Source organism: Condylura cristata, unplaced genomic scaffold, assembly GCF_000260355.1.
Source record: "Condylura cristata isolate star-nosed mole 26May11 unplaced genomic scaffold, ConCri1.0 scaffold00011, whole genome shotgun sequence".
NCBI classification, from domain to species: Eukaryota; Metazoa; Chordata; class Mammalia; order Eulipotyphla; family Talpidae; genus Condylura; species Condylura cristata.
Genome location: NW_004567112.1, coordinates 11,743,511 through 11,766,062, shown reverse-complemented (window position 1 = coordinate 11,766,062; position 22,552 = coordinate 11,743,511). Strand labels below are relative to the sequence as shown.

The 22,552-nt window shown below is 41.9% G+C and overlaps 1 protein-coding gene across 1 annotated transcript in view; it reads left to right on the top strand.

Annotated features, from left to right (window-relative positions):
• The first annotated feature begins 125 nt into the window (after positions 1-125).
• Positions 126-22,552, top strand: part of RBM20 (RNA binding motif protein 20) — a 165,970-nt gene continuing 143,543 nt past the window's right edge. Inside the window, exon 1 of the mRNA XM_012723402.1 lies at positions 126-292. Coding sequence (XP_012578856.1) covers positions 126-292 — 167 coding nt within the window. The remainder of the gene's footprint in view (positions 293-22,552) is intronic.

Here is a 22,552-nt window from a genome sequence, read left to right as displayed (position 1 = left end):
CTCCCCGCGCCACCGGGAAGGACAAGGGGACTGGGCACGGGGACCCCGGCCAGTGAGCGCCCGGGCCACGGGGCCGCCCCTCGGGCGCCTTCTCTCGCCGCGAGCCGGGGCTGGCGTCACCTCCCATGGTGCGGGCCGCAGCCATGAGCCAGGACGCGGACCCCAGCTGCCCGGAGCAGCCCGACAGAGATGCCCGCAGCGTGCCCGGTGCCCCGGCGCCCTCGGCGCCTCCCGGGCCGCGAGGGGTGCAGCCGCCGCCGCCCCAAGCCGGCCTACCCCAGATCATCCAAAAGTAAGAGGAGGGATACGGGAGCGGGGCGCCGGGGGGCGCTGGGGGAGCGCGCCCGGACGCCCCCCTCTGTGACTTGGTCTCTAGGTTCCTTCTAAACTGCTGTCGGCCGCCTGGCGCTGGAAGTTTTCTAGCCCACTCGGTCGGCGGTCGGTGCCACTCTGGCTGCGAGAGACGTGTAAAAATCGAGGAGTTTTGGGGGACAGGGAAGTCAAGTTCCTGGAGGAAAATCCCTTTGTGCTCCGCATTGCCTTGCTCTTCTCTTCGGGGCTGCTACTGGCTATTTGGAACTAGAGTAGCTCACATTGGGGCAGCTCACCCAGAGGCGAGAGCTCATCTTTCTGGTCCTGAGAGGCCGCGGGCGTGTTTGGGGAGCTGTGCGCGAGCGTGTGCGCGCGTGAGGGTGTGTAAGGAAACCCGCTACGGGGAGACCGGCTTTAGTGCTGCTCCCGGAGTCATCGTGACATGGGGGGGAAAGGGTGGCTAGGGTTTGTAAACAACATATTTTGCTTTGCCCTGAAAGAACTGTTTACACTTTTGAAGAAGGCCCTTGAGCAGAGTTCTCAGCCACGCCACCGTTTTCCATTCATGCTTCCATCTGGCGATTCGTGAACTATGCGACTTGGGTCGTGAATTTTCAGAGCGCCCCTTCCCAAGCCGTGAGTAGGTCGGGGTGATCAGCGGGCCCCAGAAGCGCTTTCAGCCCATCTGGGGGCCTAGAAGTAAAACCGCGATGTTTTGTTCGATCACTTTTGTTTGACAGTTTAAGGCCTAGGGTGTTGGTTTGTTCGCTGGCTCTTTACTCTAAAGGACTTTCCGCAACTTGTAATGAACTCTCTAAACTAGTTTAAGAAGTACAGGCACCTCTGAGCTTTGAGGCTGTCCTGAAACTGACAAAAGAGAGGACTGCAGGTCCAACAGCCAACTCAAGGAGCAGAGCAGGTCATTTTTAGCGCTGCTGCATTGATGCTTTGAGTTACATAAACTTATCAAACTGGAGTCGAGAAATAACCGGGATGGGATGGAAGTGGAAGTAAATGGCTTAAATATTGGTTCAAAGACTGACTTATGCAATAGAAAGGATAGCTGGAATTCAAGTTTGACATCAAAGAAAGCGAGTATCATATTTCAGAACAAAATGGTTCCCTTTTTTGACTGGGACAACTTTTGCTTTAGTTTGATTTTATATCACTTTTAATCAACTGCTTTTCAACTATTTGAAAGTAAAAATATTTTGTTATTCTGTTACTTATTGTTTTATAAAATCAGCTAAATCTTATTAAATAGGATTGACAATTTACACGCATCATTACTTAAACTTTTTCTTTATAAAAACCAACAGAAAAAAGTTTTAAAACCTAAAGTTAACTTATTAAAAAAAAATCCTACCTGATCAATTATTAACGGGGAAATATGTAATGTGCTTCTTACCAGGCCAGTGTCTTCTGGCTTGGGATTGGTCTGCACATTAAATGTATCGAATTTGATTTAATATTGTAATGATACTACAGTTTTTTTGTCATTTACTTTTAATTAGGAAAAGATTAGGAAGTTTATCTTTACAGAAAAACCTTTGTAGGTGGGTGTCTGATTATGAAATATTGCCAGGTTGACAAATGCCATTCTGTGGGAAATGGATCATTAAAAGTATATTTTTGTGTATCTCATGTAATAAATAAATTTACCCTAAAATTCACTCCCACTTCGAGAGTTCCATCTCTGGAATATCTTACTTTCCGATAAGACTGAACTTTCAAAGATGGCTCCTTCTGCTTGTAGTCCAGAATGGGGACCTCAAAGAAGCACCTGATGACAGATCAGCGTTCAGGGGCCAGGTCCAAGGCCAGTGAGTGTGCCCATGGGATTTGGTGTTTGTGCGCTTATGTTTCAAAGTCTTTCTTTATAAGGACGATTTAGACTTTGCGCTCCCCTCAGCACCCACGGAAATTCCGCTGGAACCAGGCGTAACATGGCAAATGCTTTGCAGGTCCATCTTTAATGTGCTGAAACTTGAGCAGGTTATTTTGAAACTACGTTTGCATAATTTAATCTGAGCAACCATTTTTATGTAGTTATGAGGTGCTGTTTTCATCAGCCATCTTTGAGGAAAACGTAGCGGGGAGATTGCCCACAGCCGCAAAATGAGCTGTCTTCTCCTTGGTTGGAAGTTTTGTGAGCTAGAGCTTTGGATGGAATTCTCTGGTGGTGGATTGCAGAGTAAATAAATTTGGGGGAGAACCTATGTTTTTTCTGGTTATTTTAGTGATGTCATTATAGTAATGCATAAGAGAAGTTTGACCGCTTTCAAAACAATAAGGATTACAGTTCTTGTTGCATAAGGTTTAAAGATTAATTTCCCCCCACTTCATCATATCTGTTTACTGATTTTTATTAAGTGCCTTTTATTTCAGATAAATTAGTGACTGTTCAAATAATATTCATGACAATAATAGAAGCCAATTGCTATTCACATATATTATATTTGGTCTTCAGAGAACTGCTGTTTACTATATTAAGTAAGCTAAAATCTGACGCATGGTGACGAGTAAGATAGTTTCTATGGGGGAGTAAGGTTGGTTTTGGTGCTTGTTTTAAGGTATCCATTCTTGGTATTGTTACGAAGATTGCATCACAAGGTAATTTTTTTCTGAGCAGAACTTTCATTCTTGCAGGTGTATTTAGTTTTCTAAATGCAGAGTTCTTGGCTTTAGTCAAGAATTGCCATGACCTTTCTGCTCCTGTTAACACCTGACTTCTGTTCAATAAATGGCATTATCTATAAAGATGATTAGCCAGATTTAGACACATACAATGAATACCTTCTAAGATCTCGATTTTAAGCATGCATTTTCGTAGTTGGTCCATGTGGGGGAAATACTTGATAAAATGTAAACCATGTAAGCATTTGGACAACAAAAAATATAAGTGACATATCAGGGGACATTTGAGATGAATTTAGGAAATCAGAATAATTTAATAATTTAAAAATGTATCATTTCCATACTAGCAGGAGTGAGACAACCTTGGGCTGATAGGTGTTGGTGAATGTCTGATAAGAAACTATCTTCTCAAACATTTGTAATATTTTATTTTCAAATTTACGTTTTCGTATTGTTCTTTAAAATCAAACCTAAATTCTTGATTTATAAGAAATTATTTACCTCACGGAATCAGAAATTTAAATTTCTGGTTGTAAGTTTTGTAAAAATAAATATATTTTTTACATCATTCTTCATTTTGTACATTTTCTCATCTCGTTTGTAATCCCCATGGACTTCCCACCACTTCACCTTTGTGCCATCACCATAGTCCTATGCACAATTTTCCCACCCCAGTTTTAATCCTATTTCCCTCTCTACCCCCATAGAGTGTCTCTTGTTTATAGTTGTTTGTTGATGTTCATTTTTACTTTATTACAATTGCTTCCCCCTCCCCATCCCTTACGCTCCTGCTATGAGTGAAACCATCTGGTATTTTTCTTTTTCTTTCTGCCTTATTTCACTAAGCACGACCAGCTCCATCCATGTTGCTGAAAAAGGCATGCGTTTATCTCTTTTGATTGCTGAGTAATATTCCATTGTGTAGATGTGCCACATCTTCTTGATCCAGTCATCTATTTTTGGGCATTTGGGTTGAGTCCACATTTTCCCTATTGTAAATAGAGCAGCAGTAGACATAGGGGTGCAGGTAAACTTTTGAGTGAAGGCTTTTTAGGGTGTACATTTTAAAACGGTCTTCAGCATGGAAACAAAGCCATTTGGTCCTGTGTGAAATGTCAAAGTCAGAGGTCAGATGTGACCATGAAGTGTGCCATTCAGCTTGGAGAAAATTATCCAAACAAATCACATACTTTGTCTGAAATTAACATAGGTCAATCATTTAGATTTTTCTAAATAATTTGATTTCCTAAATGATTGACCTATGTTAATGGACCTATGCAACAAGATATTCCTGGGCAGTGGGTGACATGAGGTTGCATATTTAATTTGAGTATAGGTGACTTCTTTTTTCCCTTCTAGATTATTTTAATAAGGGGTGAGTGAAAAAGTCAATCAGAAATATATAGATTTTGATAGCTTGTGCCACCTCGTATGTATTTGTGGCTTGTAAAGCTATTACAGCCAGCTTATTTATCTACATTGTTGTCCATTTTAAAACAATATTTACTTCCCCTCCCCCCTCAGCTGTAGATCCCGTAGAATTTCTGCCCTCAATCCATACATCCAGCTTTGAGTTCCAAAGTTTTTGGTCTTCTGCATAGCAGTGGGAAGTTGCCAACTGTTTTCAGAGTAAGTTGCCTCCCTGATTCAGCATAGAAAATGTTATAAGCTGTCATTCAGCAGATAATTTTGTGTTGGGAAGGATCTCGGACCTCTCCTGACCCACAGTTGGGTGATGGGTGCCCACGCTGGGGATGCTGACAACTGCACTGTAGGTTCAAGGAGGCAACAAGAATTTGCTTAAAAGGGACGTTATCTCAACACGCACACTTGGTCCCTTTCTGGAAAGGGGCTGGAATTTCTAACATCTGTGCCGGCTTCTAACATCAGTTTAAGTCCATTTACTTTAGGGGGAAGAGGAATACACTCGTAGAAGGAATTTTGAAAATTTTAAACACCATCTTAAACTGCAAGTAAAACATTCGACAGGAGAAAACATCTGAGAGGATTAAGCGCTTATCCAAAACAGGGGAGGAAGAGGGAGGAGGTTCTTCGCACTCTGACAAATGTCTTAGTTTCTCTAGAAAGTTTCTCTTAAGAGTATTTTTTCAAAGGAAATTTGCCCGAAGATTTGTTGTGATAAATATTTTTAGAGTAAAGACATCCAGTTCTGAGTTTTTCTCAAATAGCCAAAGAGATCAGTATTATGAAATGTAGTGCATTATCTCCATTAGTCACAGTCAATGACTATGCATATGGTGAACACAGAGCTGCTCTAAGCTAGTGTGGTAGGGGAAAGAAGAAAAAGGTCACCACGTGTTATGTTCTTTTATCTGCTTATTTGCTCTCTGCCTCCTTAGGAGTTTACCAAAGCAATACTTTAAAAAGCCGAAAGCTGCAGTTGGAATGTGAACTTCAAGACCTCTTTGCCCTCTCATGGAGTCACAGGGGGTAGGGAGGACTCCATCAGGATTGTCTCACAGTGAAACGATCCCACATTATCCAGTTTCCCTCTCTTTGATTTATTTTTCTTGTGGCCGTCGGTTCTTGACACCAGTTAAAACTAATCACTTCCTTGCCTGCACTAGCTAATCCCGGAGCAAACAAATCAATATAACTCAATTCACCAAATGTTGGGAGCTGGGATATGATCAAGGGATGGCAATTGAAATGGATGGGAGAAGACATGGAAAGCAAGGGTAGATGAAGCACGAGAGTAGACTTAAAATACCAAAGGCAATTCCACCCCCTTCATAGGCCCTGGTCTCCTCTGCCAAACAACCCTGAAGGGGTCTCCTGTGCCACAAAAATCCCACTTAATCTGACTTTTGTTTCCTGCCACAGTAATGATCTTGTTTGGAATGTCTAACTGATACGAGTTTGTGTATTTTAACAGGCAAACTTAGCAGGACTCACAGCTGGTGTGAGTGACTGGTAGCTGTGTTCAAAATTGTCGAGTTTTGCGAAAAGTAAAGTGATCCATGTTCCAGAACCAAGGCAAAGATGTTAATTAGAGGTTTGCAGAAGGAGCACATGCCAGATCTTTTTCTGGTTAATGAAACTGGCTGCATCTTGGTGATTGTGTGCTGTCCTGGAAGCCTAACCTTGTTCCCACAGTGAGAAGACTGGGAATTCCCAACTCTCATGAAGAAGGCACATTTTTGAATCAGGAATGTGAATTTGTTTTCTAAAACCACGAAAAGGGTGTTGGCACTGCGCTCATGTTTTGCCTGGCTCAATGGGTGGTCAGAATTTAAATTCCATCCAACTAAAGTTTCAGTCTTCCACATTTACAGACAAGTTTGGGGACAAGTCAGCATGGCCAGCTGTTTGAGGAGGAGGTGGTAGGGAAGGACCACCCCTTAATGTTTTCAGTGTGTTTTGGATAAGAGACATAGATCCACCTAACACGATAAAGTCTTACAATGCAGGAGTTATAGCCAGCTTAATCGACCCGTCTGCTTCCTGCAGTTCCTGCTGGATTTTAGATGATAAATATGCTTCCTGATGGTTTACAAGGCCACTTTTCTGACTCGCTGACAACCGACCGCTGAGGGAGGTGGTGCATATTGATGTGAATGCACTTTATGAGCAAAAAGGGGGCAGTTATGGCACTTGCATGAGGATGTGTCAGTAAGGTGTAGCTCAGTTTGCTGAGTAGATCTTTCCGTATATTCAGAAACAAAGGGCTGGGTGTTAAGCGTTTGGGTGGTGGATATCACCCTGTAAAGATGTTTCACAGCGCTTTTCTTTCCTTTTATGTGGATTTGCTTTAAGGGTACACCAGGGCCATTTGTTACTGCCCTTACTTTGTATCTGCCTTCTCTCCATCACAGCAAGGACCCATCTGCCCTCAGTTGCCACTTTCCACTCAGGCACAAGCCTGGAAGCCTCTGCTCGTACTTGTCTATCCCAGATACTCTGCAGCTTTGTGACTTGTCTACACTTGGTCCCGAATGTTTCTGCTTCTTAATTATTCCCTCTCTTAGACCTGACCAACTTCCAGTGTCATAATGCTGAAGGGATTGATAATATGTTATCTTTTAAAATCTGTATTGTTGTTATTACCATATTTATTACAAGGTTACTTTTAAAGATGTGTCATTTTCACCAAGTCACTTCTGTTGGTTCATTTTGAATTTGCTATTGAATATAACGACGACGTAGGGTCTGCCTGCCACGTAGGGTCTGCCTGGTGTTATCAAGTGTAAAACGAACATCTTTGCCCTAAATTAATTATTGGGTTTCTGACAAAGAGGATCAGAGTGGAAAAATACCCTGGTCTGGGAGTGGGTGACCTGGACAAGCCAATTAACCTTCCTAATCCAGCCTCTCTGGGGACAGGGAATGATCGATAGCCGTCCCTTCCAAGAATAACATTGTGCGAACCTCCAGGAGTATTCCTGATGATGTCAGTGTAGAGGGAGCTGCCCTCTCCTCCTGTGCATCTGGTTGAGACTATCTTCTGCAGCTGCATTGTAGTCACTGGCACAGGTTCATGTTTGTGAGATTGATCATTCATGAAAACAACAATAAGGATGAAGAAAGAGAATTCAATGCTTCTTTGCAACTTTTGCAAAGGCTCTTTGGTTCAGTGATGTGAGCTTGTCATAAAAGCAGGTGCTAATGCTAGTGAAAAGGGACACAGATTATACTATTTTTTTCATCATTAGTCATTTTAAAAATTAAAAACCATTACTTCAGAATGCTGAAGAATAACCTTGAGTTTTCAAAAAGAGCACTGTTTCCAGTTCTGGAGACAGAGTACATCATTTTCATGGGTCTAAGTTAGATTGTATTAAACACGGTTGGGAGTGTGTTTAATGACATTATTTTTAGAGGCAGAAAACATAAACATAGGGCTGACAATCTTCCAGGAGTGTGGCTGCTGCTTGGACCCGGATCCTCTGAGCCAGGCACGCTGGGTCAGTGTCTGGCAGCTGAGACCTGCAGGAGAAACTTAGTGAAGAGATGGAGACCAAGCTTGTCCAAAAGCTGGGCTTTGGTGCTTGTGTGTTCTCCTGGAATCCTAGACACCAAACATTTCCAGAGCCTCTGAAGGGTCTCCTCGGAGTCCTGCTTCTTCCTAGGCCAGCTGGTTACCAATAGCCTGGAGTTATTCATAGCCTTTTTTTTTTTTTTAAGATGCTTAATGTTTTCAAACTTGTACATAAAAAGGAGATGATTCATGTGATTAAATCTTGACTTGCAGTTACATATATAGTGAGTCTGAATTTAAGCTATTTGTTGCAGACATGTAATTAGTAACCAATAAATGTTTCTCAGTTGAGAAAATAACACATGTGCATTATGATGTCCTGTATCCTTCAGACCACGATACCATTATCATGTATCTGGTGGCTGAGGTGTTAAGTCTCAGCACTAGGCTATGACTGTGACATTGTCACAACCCACCACTACAGCCTGAGTTCGATCCCTAGGTTATGTCTCAGCACTCTGCTGCTATCTGCAGCCACTGCAGTACAAGTTCCATCTTAGCCAGAGAGCTGACACACAGGGCGCAGCAGACCTCTCCTGTCCCTCCCACTCCTCCCCTCAGCGTGTATTTCAGTAAATCCACCTGTTCTGCTCCCCACTCTGTCTCTGGTGAATCCTCTCACCACCACCCCATCCTGTACCTGTGGCCTGTACCCCAGCTCTTCTATGCAAAAGTAAATGAAAACTTATAAAAAATAGAATGATGCCATTATCTCATATTTATTATTATAGAAGGAAAATCATATATCATTAACTAAGAAAACTTATAAATAGCACTTTCTTTTTTTTTTAAATCTGGGGAACAGGCCAGAGGCTCAGGGGCGGTGAGAGGCTTCACCAGAGACAGAGTGGGGAGCAGAACAGGCAGACCGACGAAGTACACTGCTGAGGGGAGCAGTGGGTGGGTCAGGAGAGGTCTGCTGTGGTCTGCTGCGCTATGTGGGTCACCTCCTGGGGCGGGCGGGAATCGAACTCATTCAGAAGTGGCTCTAGCTTCTTAGTGCTGTGCTCCAACCCGCTGCACCACCAGGGAGGGCCCATCTTTTTTTAAAGAATATGTGAGCATATATGCTGGTGCCTGGAAAAGCAGCTAAAAAACAATTATGAAGATGTTGATAGTGATTCTGACTCTCCGTGATACAGTTACAGTGACTCATCTGTTCAACATTTTTATGCTTTCTATTTTTTCCCAGTGAACATAGTAATTTTACAATCTGAAAAAACAAAATTATTTCCATTGTTTTAAACATTGCCCTGTCTTTAAGATTAAACTCACTTGTGTTTTAAATATTAGACTTGAAAAGTATCTGAGAGTTGCTTTAGCCCAATCTCCCCATGTTTCCAGTTAAACAACTGAGCATCAAAGAGGTCAAGTGAACTGAGAAGGTGACACAGCCTCCTAGAATAGGAATCTCCAGTCTCTCTCTCTTGCGTTTTGTGCTAGACTACCCTTTCATTCCCCTGGAAGTGGGCAGGAGAAAAACAGAGACCATTCACAGCTGGGCCTACCACAAGGGAATTTTGAAAGACACCTTTGGGTGATATTCCTCCCCTCCTGCACCTAGAGGTTTGCCCCCGTGAGCCAGCAGTCTGGGTTTCTCCAGTGCATCTCATGCTCTGTTTCTTCCTGCTAAACAGAAACCAAATCACATTTTCTCCTCTACTTGTCTCTGTTCAAGGTTGCTTTTTTTGAGATTTACTAGACTCCCATTTTCCTTTCCTACCCAGAAGCATCCTTTTGACCCCTTCAAACCATGAGGTCCTTTTGATAAAAGGACAGCTGATATTTTTACTTACAGAAACAAAAGACATATTACTTTCTCCCAAGCCAAGAATGACGTGCTTGCTATTATTTCTGTCACCATTACTATTGATGGTAATTGGGAAGTAAGTAACTGATGGTAGTAGCAAAGTAAGCTTTGCTCTGGGGGCTGCGTTTGTGTTCTTGCGCACTCTCTTCTGTCTTACCTTAGTCTGTCTACCTATAATATAGAGATGTATTTTCCCTCTTCCCAAATATTTGTCAACAAGTAGCCTAATCATAAATCTATTTTCATTCCTATTAAAAAATGATTTATTTACTTATGCATACAGAACTGGGGTATAGGCCAGAGGAGCAGGTAATGAGAGGAGTCACCAGAGACAGAGTGGGGAGCAGAACAGGCAGGGTGACTGAAGCACACCATTGAGGGGAGCAGCAGGCGGGTCAGGAGAGGTCTGCCACGCCCTGTGGATCAGCTTGGGGCTGGGGATCGAACTTGTGTTGTACTGGCTGTGGCCAGCTTCACAGTGCTGCACCTTCATCAGTTGTGCCACCAGGGAGGGCCCCATTCTCATTTCTAAGGACACATGTCCCGTAAGTATGTTTTCCTGATAAACGTTAGATTTGTGACTTTTTCTGTTTGTCAGAAAATATAAAGTTATCTCTTAAAGCCCCTGGTTGAAGTTCATAAGTGCATCTGTTAGATGTTAATGTGGTAAATGTCTCTGCTGTGTTCTGTTCTTCCTGATCAAAGGCTCCAGGTTACTTGTCTTGTGGAATGAACCGTGATCTGGATGTTTTGTCCCTGCCTCGTGACTGGGTTCGGCTCAGCATTTTGGCAAGGATGCTCATGGGTGAGGTGTGTGCCACTCAGTCTGGCCCTTGGTTACCATGCCAGCCCTCTCCATAGTGCCATGGCATTTTTCTCTTCATGATTATTAAGTTGTCGTGAAGGGGAGGAGGGTTGATTCCATTTGTTGTTTCCCAGCAAACATTCATTTAGTCATCTTATCTTTCAATTAGACTGTATCTTTAAATGGCCCTTTCAAAGAAATACGTAAAAGTGAAACGATAACAAATATCACTTTAGAGGGAGTCTGCCTTGGGCTGCAATATGTTAAAAAAAACCCTGAAGGTAAAATCCTTTTTGAGACAATGGCAATAAATGGATGCTAATGTAAATTTTGGTAGCTCACGCAATTTTTGAAAGCATCCTCTTAAAGCTCTGTTGCTCTTTGCACAAATGTTTTATCTCCCTTTTTGAAGTGACTACATGAAGCCGATTTAAAAAATGACATATAACTTGGAGCTGAAACCGAGAGTCCTGGAGCTCTTCTGTGACTACCAGTTTGTTCATGCTTTTTAGATTTAAGTTACAGTTATTTTTGCCTATTGTAGATTGGTGCTTATTTTCACACACAAAATATGTATGGGTGGGAAAGTGATTGGAGTGGTGAAAAGAATCAGGAGTAAGGAGCTCAGTGTTCTAGCTTCAGCTTTGCCAACATTAACCTTGTGCCTCGGTGTTCTTGCCCACAAAAGAGAGCAACAGTGATAAAGTGATCGGCAGCTAATATTTATTGAGCTGCCTGTGTGCCAGCCATTACTTTAAGCTCTTTATCTATATCCATGTGCCCGCTGAATTCAGTAGTAATTCTCCAAGCCAAGAGCTGTCTCTCTGTTCATTTTACTGACAAGGAAACCAAACCACAAACTATCAATACAAGCTAAGAAAAATAGTACTTTTGAAAGTATAGGCCGGTACGGTGGCGGGGGGAGCTGAAGGAGAATGTTATGTCAGTTCATGTGATCCTATCATCTTTGTAAATAGCTGTGTCCTCAAGATAATTTATAGAAAATCCATCATGTACAAAGAACATAGCATAGAAAAATTACTGAAATAAATTGAAAGGAGGTCGTATTTAATTTCAGACAAACTAAACAATCCAATTAAAACTTTTTTGGTTGTTTCTTTTGCTTGTAACTTTAAGTATGCCTTGTGGTTTAAAGTGAAATCCATATCCCAATTTAAATTCCATGAGCAAATCTGACTCTGGCATTGGATTCACTGTCTTATTCTGCTTGTTATGCGTGTTAGGCAAGACCTGAATTTGATGCTCATAGAGAGTATATAAACACTTATAATCCTCTCAGCATGTGCTAAAATAATAACAGATATGAGAGTTTGATTTGCAAAATGAGTGTTTGCCAAGTTCTACCAGACCATTTTGAACCAATTCAAAAAACCAGGATTCAGCAATGATTAAAGCGGCCCAGCTCCTATTAATAGCCAAAAGAATTCCTGACTTGAAATACGGCCACATCAAGCTTGCTAGTCTTATTGGACATATTTCTTGAACGGTCTCAGCATATTGTTACAGGTGCCCTTTTGCTTGTTGGTAAAAACCAGACTTAATAAAAATCAATAATCAGGAGAGGATTGTTTGCTCTTCCCATGGGAAAGGGCTTACTGTAAAGATCCCTTAAGCAGTGAGTTCTTCACTGTTTCTCAAACAAAAATCTAGTAAGAATTTAGAGATGGTAATTAAAATCTTTTTGGTATTTTTTTTCCAGTTTTGTAGAGGTATAATTTAAGTTTACTAAACTACACATGTTTAAAACACCCATCACATGGTTAAAATAATAGGATTTTTGATTGAAATAATGTTGGTTAATGACATTAGTTAGGTTTTCCTGTGGCCTTTAAATCAACATCTGTATCTACTGCCTTATGTAGTTTCTATCCATTATCACAGTTACCCTCTTCTACCCAATTTACCTGTCCCTCTTGCCTCCTGATTAACACTTTTTTGGTTTTATAGTCTACATCATTTGTTTTTGTTTTAATTAGGTCATTTGTTTCTTTATGCACTACATGAGTGAAATACAGAAATACAGTGTCTTTCTCTGACTTGTTTTACTTGTATAATACCTTCTTGTTCCACCCATGTTGTTGCAAATATCAAGATTTCACTTTTTAAAAAAAAATAATTGAGTAGTATAATAAACATTTTGTAAACAACCTCAAAAATTTCTTCATGCCTTTAGAATTTATTCTTCTCCTTCCCTTAATCTCCTACTCAAGCAACTATTGATCTACATTCTGTTACTATCATTAGCTTTTATTTTCTAGAATTTTATACAAATGGAGTCACAGTGTATATTTTTTTAAAATTGTGGTAAAATATATCAACATTTACCTTTTAAAAATTGTTTAAAAGTATTCAGTGGGTATTAAGTACTATCTGATGTTGTGTAGCCATTAATACCATTTACTTGCAGAATCTTTGAATGACCCCAAAAGGAAATTATACTCTCCATCCCTTTCTTTCCCTTGCCCAGTGACAACCTTGAATCTATTTTTTGTTTCTGTGGGATTTGCTATTGTAAACATTTCATGTAAATGGAATTGTATAGTATGTGGCTTTTGTAACTGGCTTCTTTCGCTTAGCATAGTATTTTCAAGCTTCATGCATGTTGCAGCCTCTTATTATTACCCAATTCCTTTTCTTTACCAAGTAATTTTCCATTCTCTGGCTATACCATGTTTTGTTTATCTTTTTATTAGTTAATGGATTTGGGTTCTTTCCACCTTTTGACTACTGTGAAGAGTGCTGCTATGAGCATTTGTTACAAGTTTTTGAATATTTGTTTTCAATTCTTTTGGAGATATATTTTGGAATGGAATTGCAGGGTCATGTGGAGATTCTGTTTTTGATATATTGAGGAACCTTCAAACTGTTTTACAAAGAGGCTGCACCATTTTGACTTTCCAATGATATTAAGTGAAGCTTTCAATATCTCTGCAACCTTGCCAGGACTTGTTTTCTTTTTCCTAGTGGTGGCCATCTTGGTGGTATAACCAACACTATGGTTTTGATTTGTTCCTCCTTAGTGACTTTTGATGAGACTATTTTTTCATGTGTCTGTTGACCTTTGTATATGGTATTGAGAGAAATGTTCACACAGGTCTTTTGTCTTTTAATTATGTCTTTGTTATAAAATAATATGAGTTCTTTATAAAGTCTGGATACTAGACCCATGTCAGATTTGCAAATCTTTTCTACCATTCTGTGGCATCTCTTTTAGTGTAATCCCTTAAAGATCTCTTTAAGTTTTTCTTCTTCTTCTTTTTTTTTTTTTTTTGCGTATATCAAAAGGCCTTTTTATTGTTGTGTGGCTTTCCATTTTATATATATCATACATTGTTTATCTCTTCACTTGTTGATGTTTGAGTTGATTCAGTTTTGGATTACTACAAATAAAGCTGGTGTGGACATTCATTTGCAAATTTTCAAGTGACCATATCTTTTTTTTTCTTGACTCAATATGTAGGCCAATTATTTAATCTTTTAGGAATGCAGATATTATACATGAGAATCATTGTGTGGGTGAAAATATCTTTGAATGTATACTTTTTATTACTGTGTCTTTGAACAAAGCATGTTAATATGAACCTTCAAGGGGTTTAAAAAAACATACTTTTTTATCTAAGTTTTTAGGATCAGGGAGTCATTAGCTTAGTTTTTTTGTTTCCTCTTTTTAGAACTCTTCCTTTGATGATTTTTAAAAAAATATTTTATTTCTATTTTTGTGAAGAAGAACTGGGGTGTAGGCCAGGGATGCAAGGGATGAGAGGATTCACCAGAGACAGAGGGGGGAGCAGAACAGGCAGATCTAGTGAAATACACTGCTGAGGTGAATAGCTGTTGAGACTGGTGAAGTCTGCTGTACCATGTGGGTCAGCTCCCTGGTCAGGGATTGAACCCAGGCACTAAGCTTCAACACCTAGGCCACCAGAGAGGCCCCATTAATGATTTTTTTTAAAGATATCTGGAAAGTTTTATCTTTAATTCAGGGAATAGATTTTTTAAAAAAGATTTATTTATTTATGCATACAGAACTGGGGTACAGGTCAGAGGTGCAGGGATGGTGAGAGGACTCACCAGAGACAGAGTGGGGAGCAGAACAGGCAGATCAATGAAGTCCACTGCTGAGGGGAGCAGTAGGTGGGTCAGCAGAGGTCTGCTGCACCATGTGGGTCACCTCCGGGGCAGGAAAGGATCAAATTCATGCTGAAGTGGCTTTAGCTTCTTAGTGCTGTGCTTTAACCTGCTGCACCCATTACTGATTTTTAATTGGACAAATGATTGTTACCATGGAAGCTGGGTAAGATGAACAAGACAAGACTGTAGAACTTAAAGCAGGAAGTCCCCCTAGAGATTATCTAATTCAATTCTCTTGTTTTATAGAAAAGGTAACAAGTCCAGAAGGGAGAACAGTTTACCAAAGGCCACTGGCTGTCAGAGACATTCAGATAGCAGAGAACACTTTTGTGCTTGGGAGAGTAACTTTGAGTCTCCTGGCCCTGAGGTGTCCGCAGAGGCAACAGCTATATAGAGCAAACAAGGAGGCTGATTTCCTGCAGGGCAGTAGGATTCCCAAGGTGCTTCCCCTCCTTGGGGATTATCCTCTTTAATCCTCCAACAAAGGTGTGAAGTAGGTAAGGATTAAGTAAAGACTGGGCCGCAGGGTCACCTAGCCAGTGATTGGAGAGCCCAGGCTGAGGGCCAGGCCTTCTGGCCCTTTACAACTTGCTCCACTTCCTTCCTTCCTTTCGAGCCTCTCCCCTCTTCCTTGCCCACCACCTCTGCCCATGTTCAGGCCCCCCGGAACTTCCCCCCCTGCCTCTAGCTGGGCCTATCCTCAGCGCTTTCTTCTCCACCAGTACAGCCTCAACCTGTCACCTGCTTGCTGAAAGCCCTGCTGTAACTTCTTGTGCTTGTGGGTTAAGATTCAGACAGCCTCGAGGTCCCTGTGGACCTGCCCCACTTAGCTGTCCCACTCTGGGTTACTATTTTGGCTGCCCCCTCCTCTACCTGAACCCCCTCTTCTCCTCAGCTCCAACATTTCCTTTTATCCACATGGATTCTGCTTAGCAGTCACCTATTCTAAGGACCTTTCCTTGCATGGCACAGGCAGGGGAGGTTGGGTACCCATGGCACCCCTTTTAGCATTCACCCCATGATTACTTCTTTTAAGTCCTCCCTAAAGACCCTGAAAATTCCTTGCCATTGGGCCAGTGTGTTTCATCTTGATACCCTTAGCATCTAGCAGTCCCTTGCACAGAGTTTGTTGAATCCTTAAGAGATGGGCAACTTAGCTGAATTTTAACTACTTTGTCATGAGGATAACTGCTAACGGTGGTCTCGTGGGTGAGACTTGATGTGAGACCAAAGCTTGCTTTCTCTAAACTATATTTAATGTGGGCTGTCAGTCTAAAAGAGCTAGAGAGATCCACAAATAACTTTGGGTCTTAATGTTTGGAGAGATGGTGTTGGACGGTACAGGCTCAGCAAGTAAGAAGCTTGAGCTCTTGGTTTCTCGGGAACCACATTTGTTAGTTAAGTGGGGCCAGAGTGCTGGTTTGTTAGAGAGTGGGGGGCTTGTGATATCTGTGAGATGACAGGTGAACATGCACCCCTAGGAATAAAGTGCTGAAAACGTGTGTCAACATGTAACACAATCTTTTGTCTCAGCAATCTCCAGCCAGGGACCTGGTTGTGACTTTAAAGGCAATTTCCAGGCTGAATTTCTTCTGTGAGATTCCATCCAAATAGAAGTGGTGGAAATGACCCCCTTGGGACACACCATAAACCCTGCTGCAGCAAAACTTACAGTGACAGAAATTTCTGGCTCACAAAAAGGGCTTTTAATTCCTAAGCAAACACACTGCAAATTTTAAGCAATTTCTAAAACAAGGCAGCTCAGGACAGCTACAATACCTGGATACTTGAGTATTACCTTCCCCTTTGTAGTAATGACAGCTGACCTGTGGTCGGTGCAAAAAGAGGTTGCCCAGAAAATAAATTTGTGCCTATGATTTCTCTGTGAGACCTAGCCTCATTGCTCTATTTAAATTGCACTCTGCATTTTCCCGCCTAATCTCCCTTACCTTCCTTAGCCCATAGTACCTGTAATTACAGATTATATAATTTAAAAATTTTATTTATTATGTTTGTATTAAGGAATCATCCAGCTGGTTCCTTATAAGCTCCCAAGAGCAGGGGAATTTATTCAGTGGCTTCTCCTCTGGCACTGAAGAAGTCATTAAATATATGTTGATGGATTAGGCAAACTTTAATAAAAGCACAGATCTTAGGTGTTGTGACATGGTGACGATCGCTTCTTCTCTGAGCTCAACAAAGAGGTGAATATTATAGGCTCTGGGATCTCAGTTTTTGATTTAGGAAACTAGAACGAAAGTGCAAGATGTTAGATCTTGGTGTGTGTGTGTGTGTGTGTGTGTGTGTGTGTGTGTGTGTGTGGTTCTTGGAAGCTAAGAAGGTACAGAATCTGGACCAAACCAGCTGCTCTCCTGGCCTCAGGCATCGGTGACTTGGGCTCTGTTTCTACCTGGCCCCACAGTAGCAGATCTAGTTAGATTCTTTATGACAGATTTCTAAACTGTGATCTTGATGTTGGACAAAGAGCTGAAGGGCTAGGTTGTATTGGATCCCTTGAAATAGGGGCCCACAGACTGTAACAAACAGTGTCCAGCAAAGGGGGATCAGTGAATCAAGTCAGCTCCATTGTCAGGTGGGTGGGAGTGGGCAGGCTACAGATGGAGCCTCAGAGGAATTCTACTCATGGAGGTCAGAGGTGCTTTTAATTAAAGGGAGAACTGAGTGTGTAAACCGAGGCAGGATGCTGGTGGGAGATCATGTTGCTCAACATAAAGGTTGTCAGATACCATGTGATGGTTGTTCTGGAAGGATGACATGGGCATAAGAGGTGGGAGCATCTAACAGAGGCAGGTGTATGTGCACATGTGTGCACAGGTGTAGGTGTGCCTGTGCCTAAAGGTGGAGATGGGAGGCCCCTGCATGTGGGGAGAGGGGATGCAGGTGTGAAAAGAGCAAGCACCACACTTCAAAGTAGGCACTGAAGCTGGAATAGCAGGGTTTGCATTCTGGCTTCCTACTTGCTTGCTAGTTTTGCAACCTTGGACATGTGCGGGCTAGAGGAAGGGATGCATATTCAAGGTGGGACTGAGCAGGAGAACCTGCAAAGTCTGGTACTTCCTCTGTCTGATGCCCTTGGTTGATGTGGGTGTGGGCAAGAGTCAGCTCTGGCTGTGCTATAGTAATGAGCCACATGAGCTCAGCAATTTGTTAAAGGAGGGAAGGGGGCTTGGGGAGGAAAAAGCACCAAGGAGCTCCCCCACCCTCCAGCTCAGGGAGTCACATGTAGATCACAGAGACTAGGCTATTTTCACTGTGGACGTTGTATACTGTGCCACTAGGGCAGAGCGAATAGGTGTGAAGTGTGGTCTAACTCAGTCAGGTGGCTCAGGGGTGGAGGCAGGCCCCTGGGCTCATCCCTGTCCTCTCACAGGAAGTTCTCTGTCCAAAATGTAGGGACTGCTAGTTCCTTTTCAGGGATTTTTAATTAAAGTTCTTGAAATTAAAGTTCCTGAAATTCAGTTTTTGTTTTCGTTTTTTTTTTTTTAAATATGAAAGACACCATGCAAAACAAAGCCTATCTCGCTTCATGTAAAAGGTAGAGGAACTTGACAATTCCTGGCAAATTGATCAAACAATCCAATTGATAGGAGCTATCCAAAGGTAAATGGGCATAAAGAAGAAAAACATGTCCTCAGACGTCCCATGGCATTATTGATAATTGTAGAAGCCTGGAAGCAGATCAAAGGTCCATTTTTAGGGAAAGTGTTGAATAAACTATGGCCATTGATACCAGGGATTTCTGTATAGCTAAGGAGAAAGAAGGTGTCTGGCTTCTATAGCTGCTAGGGAACCTCTTTCAGGTGTATTGTTTTGTTTTTGTAAAGATTTATTTATTTATATATACAAGAATTCTGGTAGAAGCTGTGTGAGAACTCACCAGAGACAGAGTGGGGAGCAGAACAGGCAGACTGACTGAAGTTCACTGCCAAGGGGAGCAGCGGGTGAGACAGGAGAGGTCTGCTGCACCCTGTGGGTCAGCTCCCTGGTCAGCTCCCTGGCTGGGGGAGCAAGCTCCTGCTGCAGTAGCTGTGGACAGCTTCTTAGTACTGAGATTTAAGCCCTTGTGCCACCAGGGCGGGTCCTTCCCAAGTGTATTGTTATGTGAAGAAAGCAGGGTGCAGAAGAAATAGACTGTGTGTTAGCTTTAGCTGAGACATACATATATACTTGCTTATAACGGAAAGCTGTGGAAGAATCTGAAGGGTGTAAACTTGTATCTGCCACATACAGGGCTGTCAGTTGTTATCTCAACTACAAAAAATTGCAAGAAACAAAGAAATGGAAATGGAAGAATAAACCAGTGAAGTTGGTCACCAGGATGGGGAGGGAGGAGATGGATACATAGGTCAGGGACAGAAGGTAAACTTTGCTGAATGTATTTTGTTTTGTTGCTTTTTCATTTTTCTTAACTTTAAAAATATTCTAGTTAAAATGGAAAAAATAAATCTCTCAAATGAAAATTAAAATGAAACAAATAAATATATCTATTTACTATATTAATCCCAAAGAGAATTATTTCACGCGATATTAAAACACTATAATCATTTATTATTCAGTAAAATATATTCTTAAATTCAAAACAAACTCCTAGTAAGTCTTAAGCCATTTTCAGTAACATTATTAGTAATAATATTGGTATTACTATTATGAGTTAACTTATACATGTATGTTTACATATTGCATGTGTATGTACACATATATAAATTGCAGTATGTCTGAAATATATGTGAAATATTGGTTTCTGATGATTTTAGCACAATTTCCTTTAGGTGATTAAAATATCTTTTGCATAATAATATGTTATAATTATAATCTGTAAGTTAATTGTATATTGTACTACACACAGCTTTATATCAAAAAACTAAGAAAAATCTTAAATTAATTAAACAACTACTGATGAAGTTAATTAAAATGAAACGAATTTATATTCTGTAGTTTTATCTGAAATAATTCATTTCTATTATACTATGCTAAAATTATCAAAAGCAATAGATTTAGTATAATAAGACAATTTTTCAAATGAGGATGTGAAGTAAAAACCTTGCCATCCTACACTTGAATAGGAAATATCAGTATAGACTCCTGATAGATATTTTTCTTAATAAAAGCAAAAGAACTGCCTAACTTTGTCTACTGAAAATTTTAGAAATAACGACAGTCTCAGTAGCAATAAGCACTTGTTACGTCTAGAATGTGGCCTCTAAATAAACTTTTGCATTGAAAGACAAGAACCCCAGCACGTGTCTAGGTCCAGGTCTGTCATAGGACATGCGCAAGGTGAGGAGAGGTCTTGGGAGAGGCCTCACACGAGCCTGAAGGAAAAGGCACACACGGATGGTGCCTCTAGGACATGGCGCGTGGACCAACTGGCGGCCCCAGGTTGATGGTGTGGACGCTGTGTGATGGGATGTAGGATAATGTTCTCTCTACCTTCACCTGTAGGAATTTCTGTAATAATAAATCAATGGGGAAAGCCCAGCAGTGCAGTTCTTGGCTGGCCTTGACTTTATCTATCGATCCCTGCGATTAATCTGGGGCTGTGCGGCACACTGCCCCTGAGGCCAATGGCCAGCAGTTAGAAGAGTTTGTGAGGCTAACACGTCTGCCTGGCCCAGAGGACAGGCCTCGCATCTTGGGCTGGGATTGTGCCTTTGGAAGTGGCTTGTGACCTGCTTCCCTCCCGGCATCCCCAGCATTCTCTCCAGGCTCTGGGGCAGCCTTGCTTACCAGTTAGCACTTAGCTGGAGAGAGGGGGCTCAGCGTTCTGAGGACAACACCCCACATGGCCACATTTTATTTTGATATATGGTTTGATAGCCAGGGGCAGCTGGACAACCCCTTCTGAGATGAGTCCAGAGAAAAGCCCAACCAGAGAGCTGGAGCCAACTCTACCTTTGAGACTGGGTGGGAAAGGTGAAATTGTGAGGAGCCCATATTTTCTCTACTCTGTTTACCTCATGAGCCATCCTCCCACCCTGTCTTACTAAATCTCACAGCACAGGGCAATCCCCTGGCAAGGGGCCCTGTCACCAGCCCTTTAAGAGATCTTGGCCAATGAGTTTGGTTGAGTCACTTGGTTGAGTCACTTGATCACCTGGGAAGTGTCCAGAAGCCATACCTGTGGCCTTTGGTCAAATGTGGTCTTTGATTCCTGGGTGTCTGGCTCCCTTACCCCCAAGGCAAGCAATGGGCCACTTGTGGGGGACTTGGGTGTGAGCGAGCTGGGGGGAAGCTCAGCCAGAGGGGGGCCTGATTTCCGAACTCTCCAGATTTAACGGAGGCTACGGCACTTTTATTAATAGAACATGCTGCATTTCCTTTTTATAAAAATATGAAGATCACTGCACTCAGGAAAATGCCTGGTGACTTTCTGTCTTTAGGGCATGTTCATCACCAGGCTAAAATTAAAAGTGAAGTCAGGCCCTCTGGAGTCTATTTTTAACCAAGTTTAGCATATGAATGTGAACGTGAAGTCTTTCTTTAGAGCTCTCTTAACTCAATTACTTACTTATGCCAAGCATCCAGCCTGGAATTGTTGAGCATAGCTGGGTCCTATCTAGAATGGGGAGGCCCAGTGGGAAGTGAGGGCCCCACTAGCCAGCCCCTGCTGTCAGTGTGTGGGCCTTCCTCCATCCCAGCTTCTCTTATCCTGGAAGGTTAAGGTGGAGCTAATCACTATACTGAGAAATTAAAAACAACTTCACAAGGGGAAAAATGCAACCAACCCACCAACGTGATGCTTAGATACCAAACAACTCTGCTGGTGCAAGTTTTCCTGGGGGCTTTGCTTTAGAAGCAGCCTGGTAGGTGGCGGGGAGCAGGAGAGACTTTGTCATTCTACCACAAAGTGCGAAAGGCTCTGGCATGCCAGGGAGACTTGAGACAACAGGTGGAGGGAGGGAGAGGAGAAACACGTAACAAGTGTCATTCTTGTCCAGGGTTCCTGATGAGTGATGAGAGGGCTTGGGGAAACGTTCAGAAACCCTCTTAAATTCCCTCTTTGAAATTGTTTTAATGTCTGTTCTTTGAGGACTGTGGAAGGAGGGAGAGCAGGGGGCAGACTTGATCCTAACGCTTCAGATTCTTCAGCCTAGAGTTTCACTGGAAGGCAAGGACTGACAAAGGCTCTTTTATGAATGTCTCCGGCCAGTTTCCTGTGAACAGTTTTTTTTTTTGAGTAAAACACTTGAAGAAACACCCCTTTTATCACAATAAGTTCTGGCCCTTGCTTTTTTTTTTTTTTTTTTTTTTTTTTGCTAAAGTGATTTCTTAAATGGTGATTTTATGTGAAGAAATACAGTTTGATGAAGTTGTGTCATTTCTCTTTGCACGTGACATGAATGTGTTTTCAGCGTATGTTGTTTTGAATCTCTTTCAGTTGATGTCATTTTCAAGCAGAGGAAAAGCTTCCTTCTTTTTTTTTTTTGGTATGGCAGCAAAGTATCATTGAGGATAAAGGGAAGATTAATTTAAAATGCCAATTACTTTTGCTAATCCGCTGATGGTGAGGTTGTTTATGGCTAGAGAACTTTGAAAATGTTTCCAGATAGAATCTAAGGGAGAAGCAGCCAGAAGAGGTGTTTGTGAGTGTGCATGGGTGTGTGGGTGTGTGTGCCTGTGGGTGGGGATGGTCATTTTATATGGGGGGGGGAATACAAATACGAATACACATAAAAAAATGAGATCCTTCCTTATACTATTTACATTTCCTGTTAAAAGCAATCAAAATGTGGCCCTCCCTGGTGGCGCAGCGGGTTAAAGCACTGCACTGAGAAGCTAAAGCCACTTCCGCATGAGTTCGATTCCCGCCTGCCCC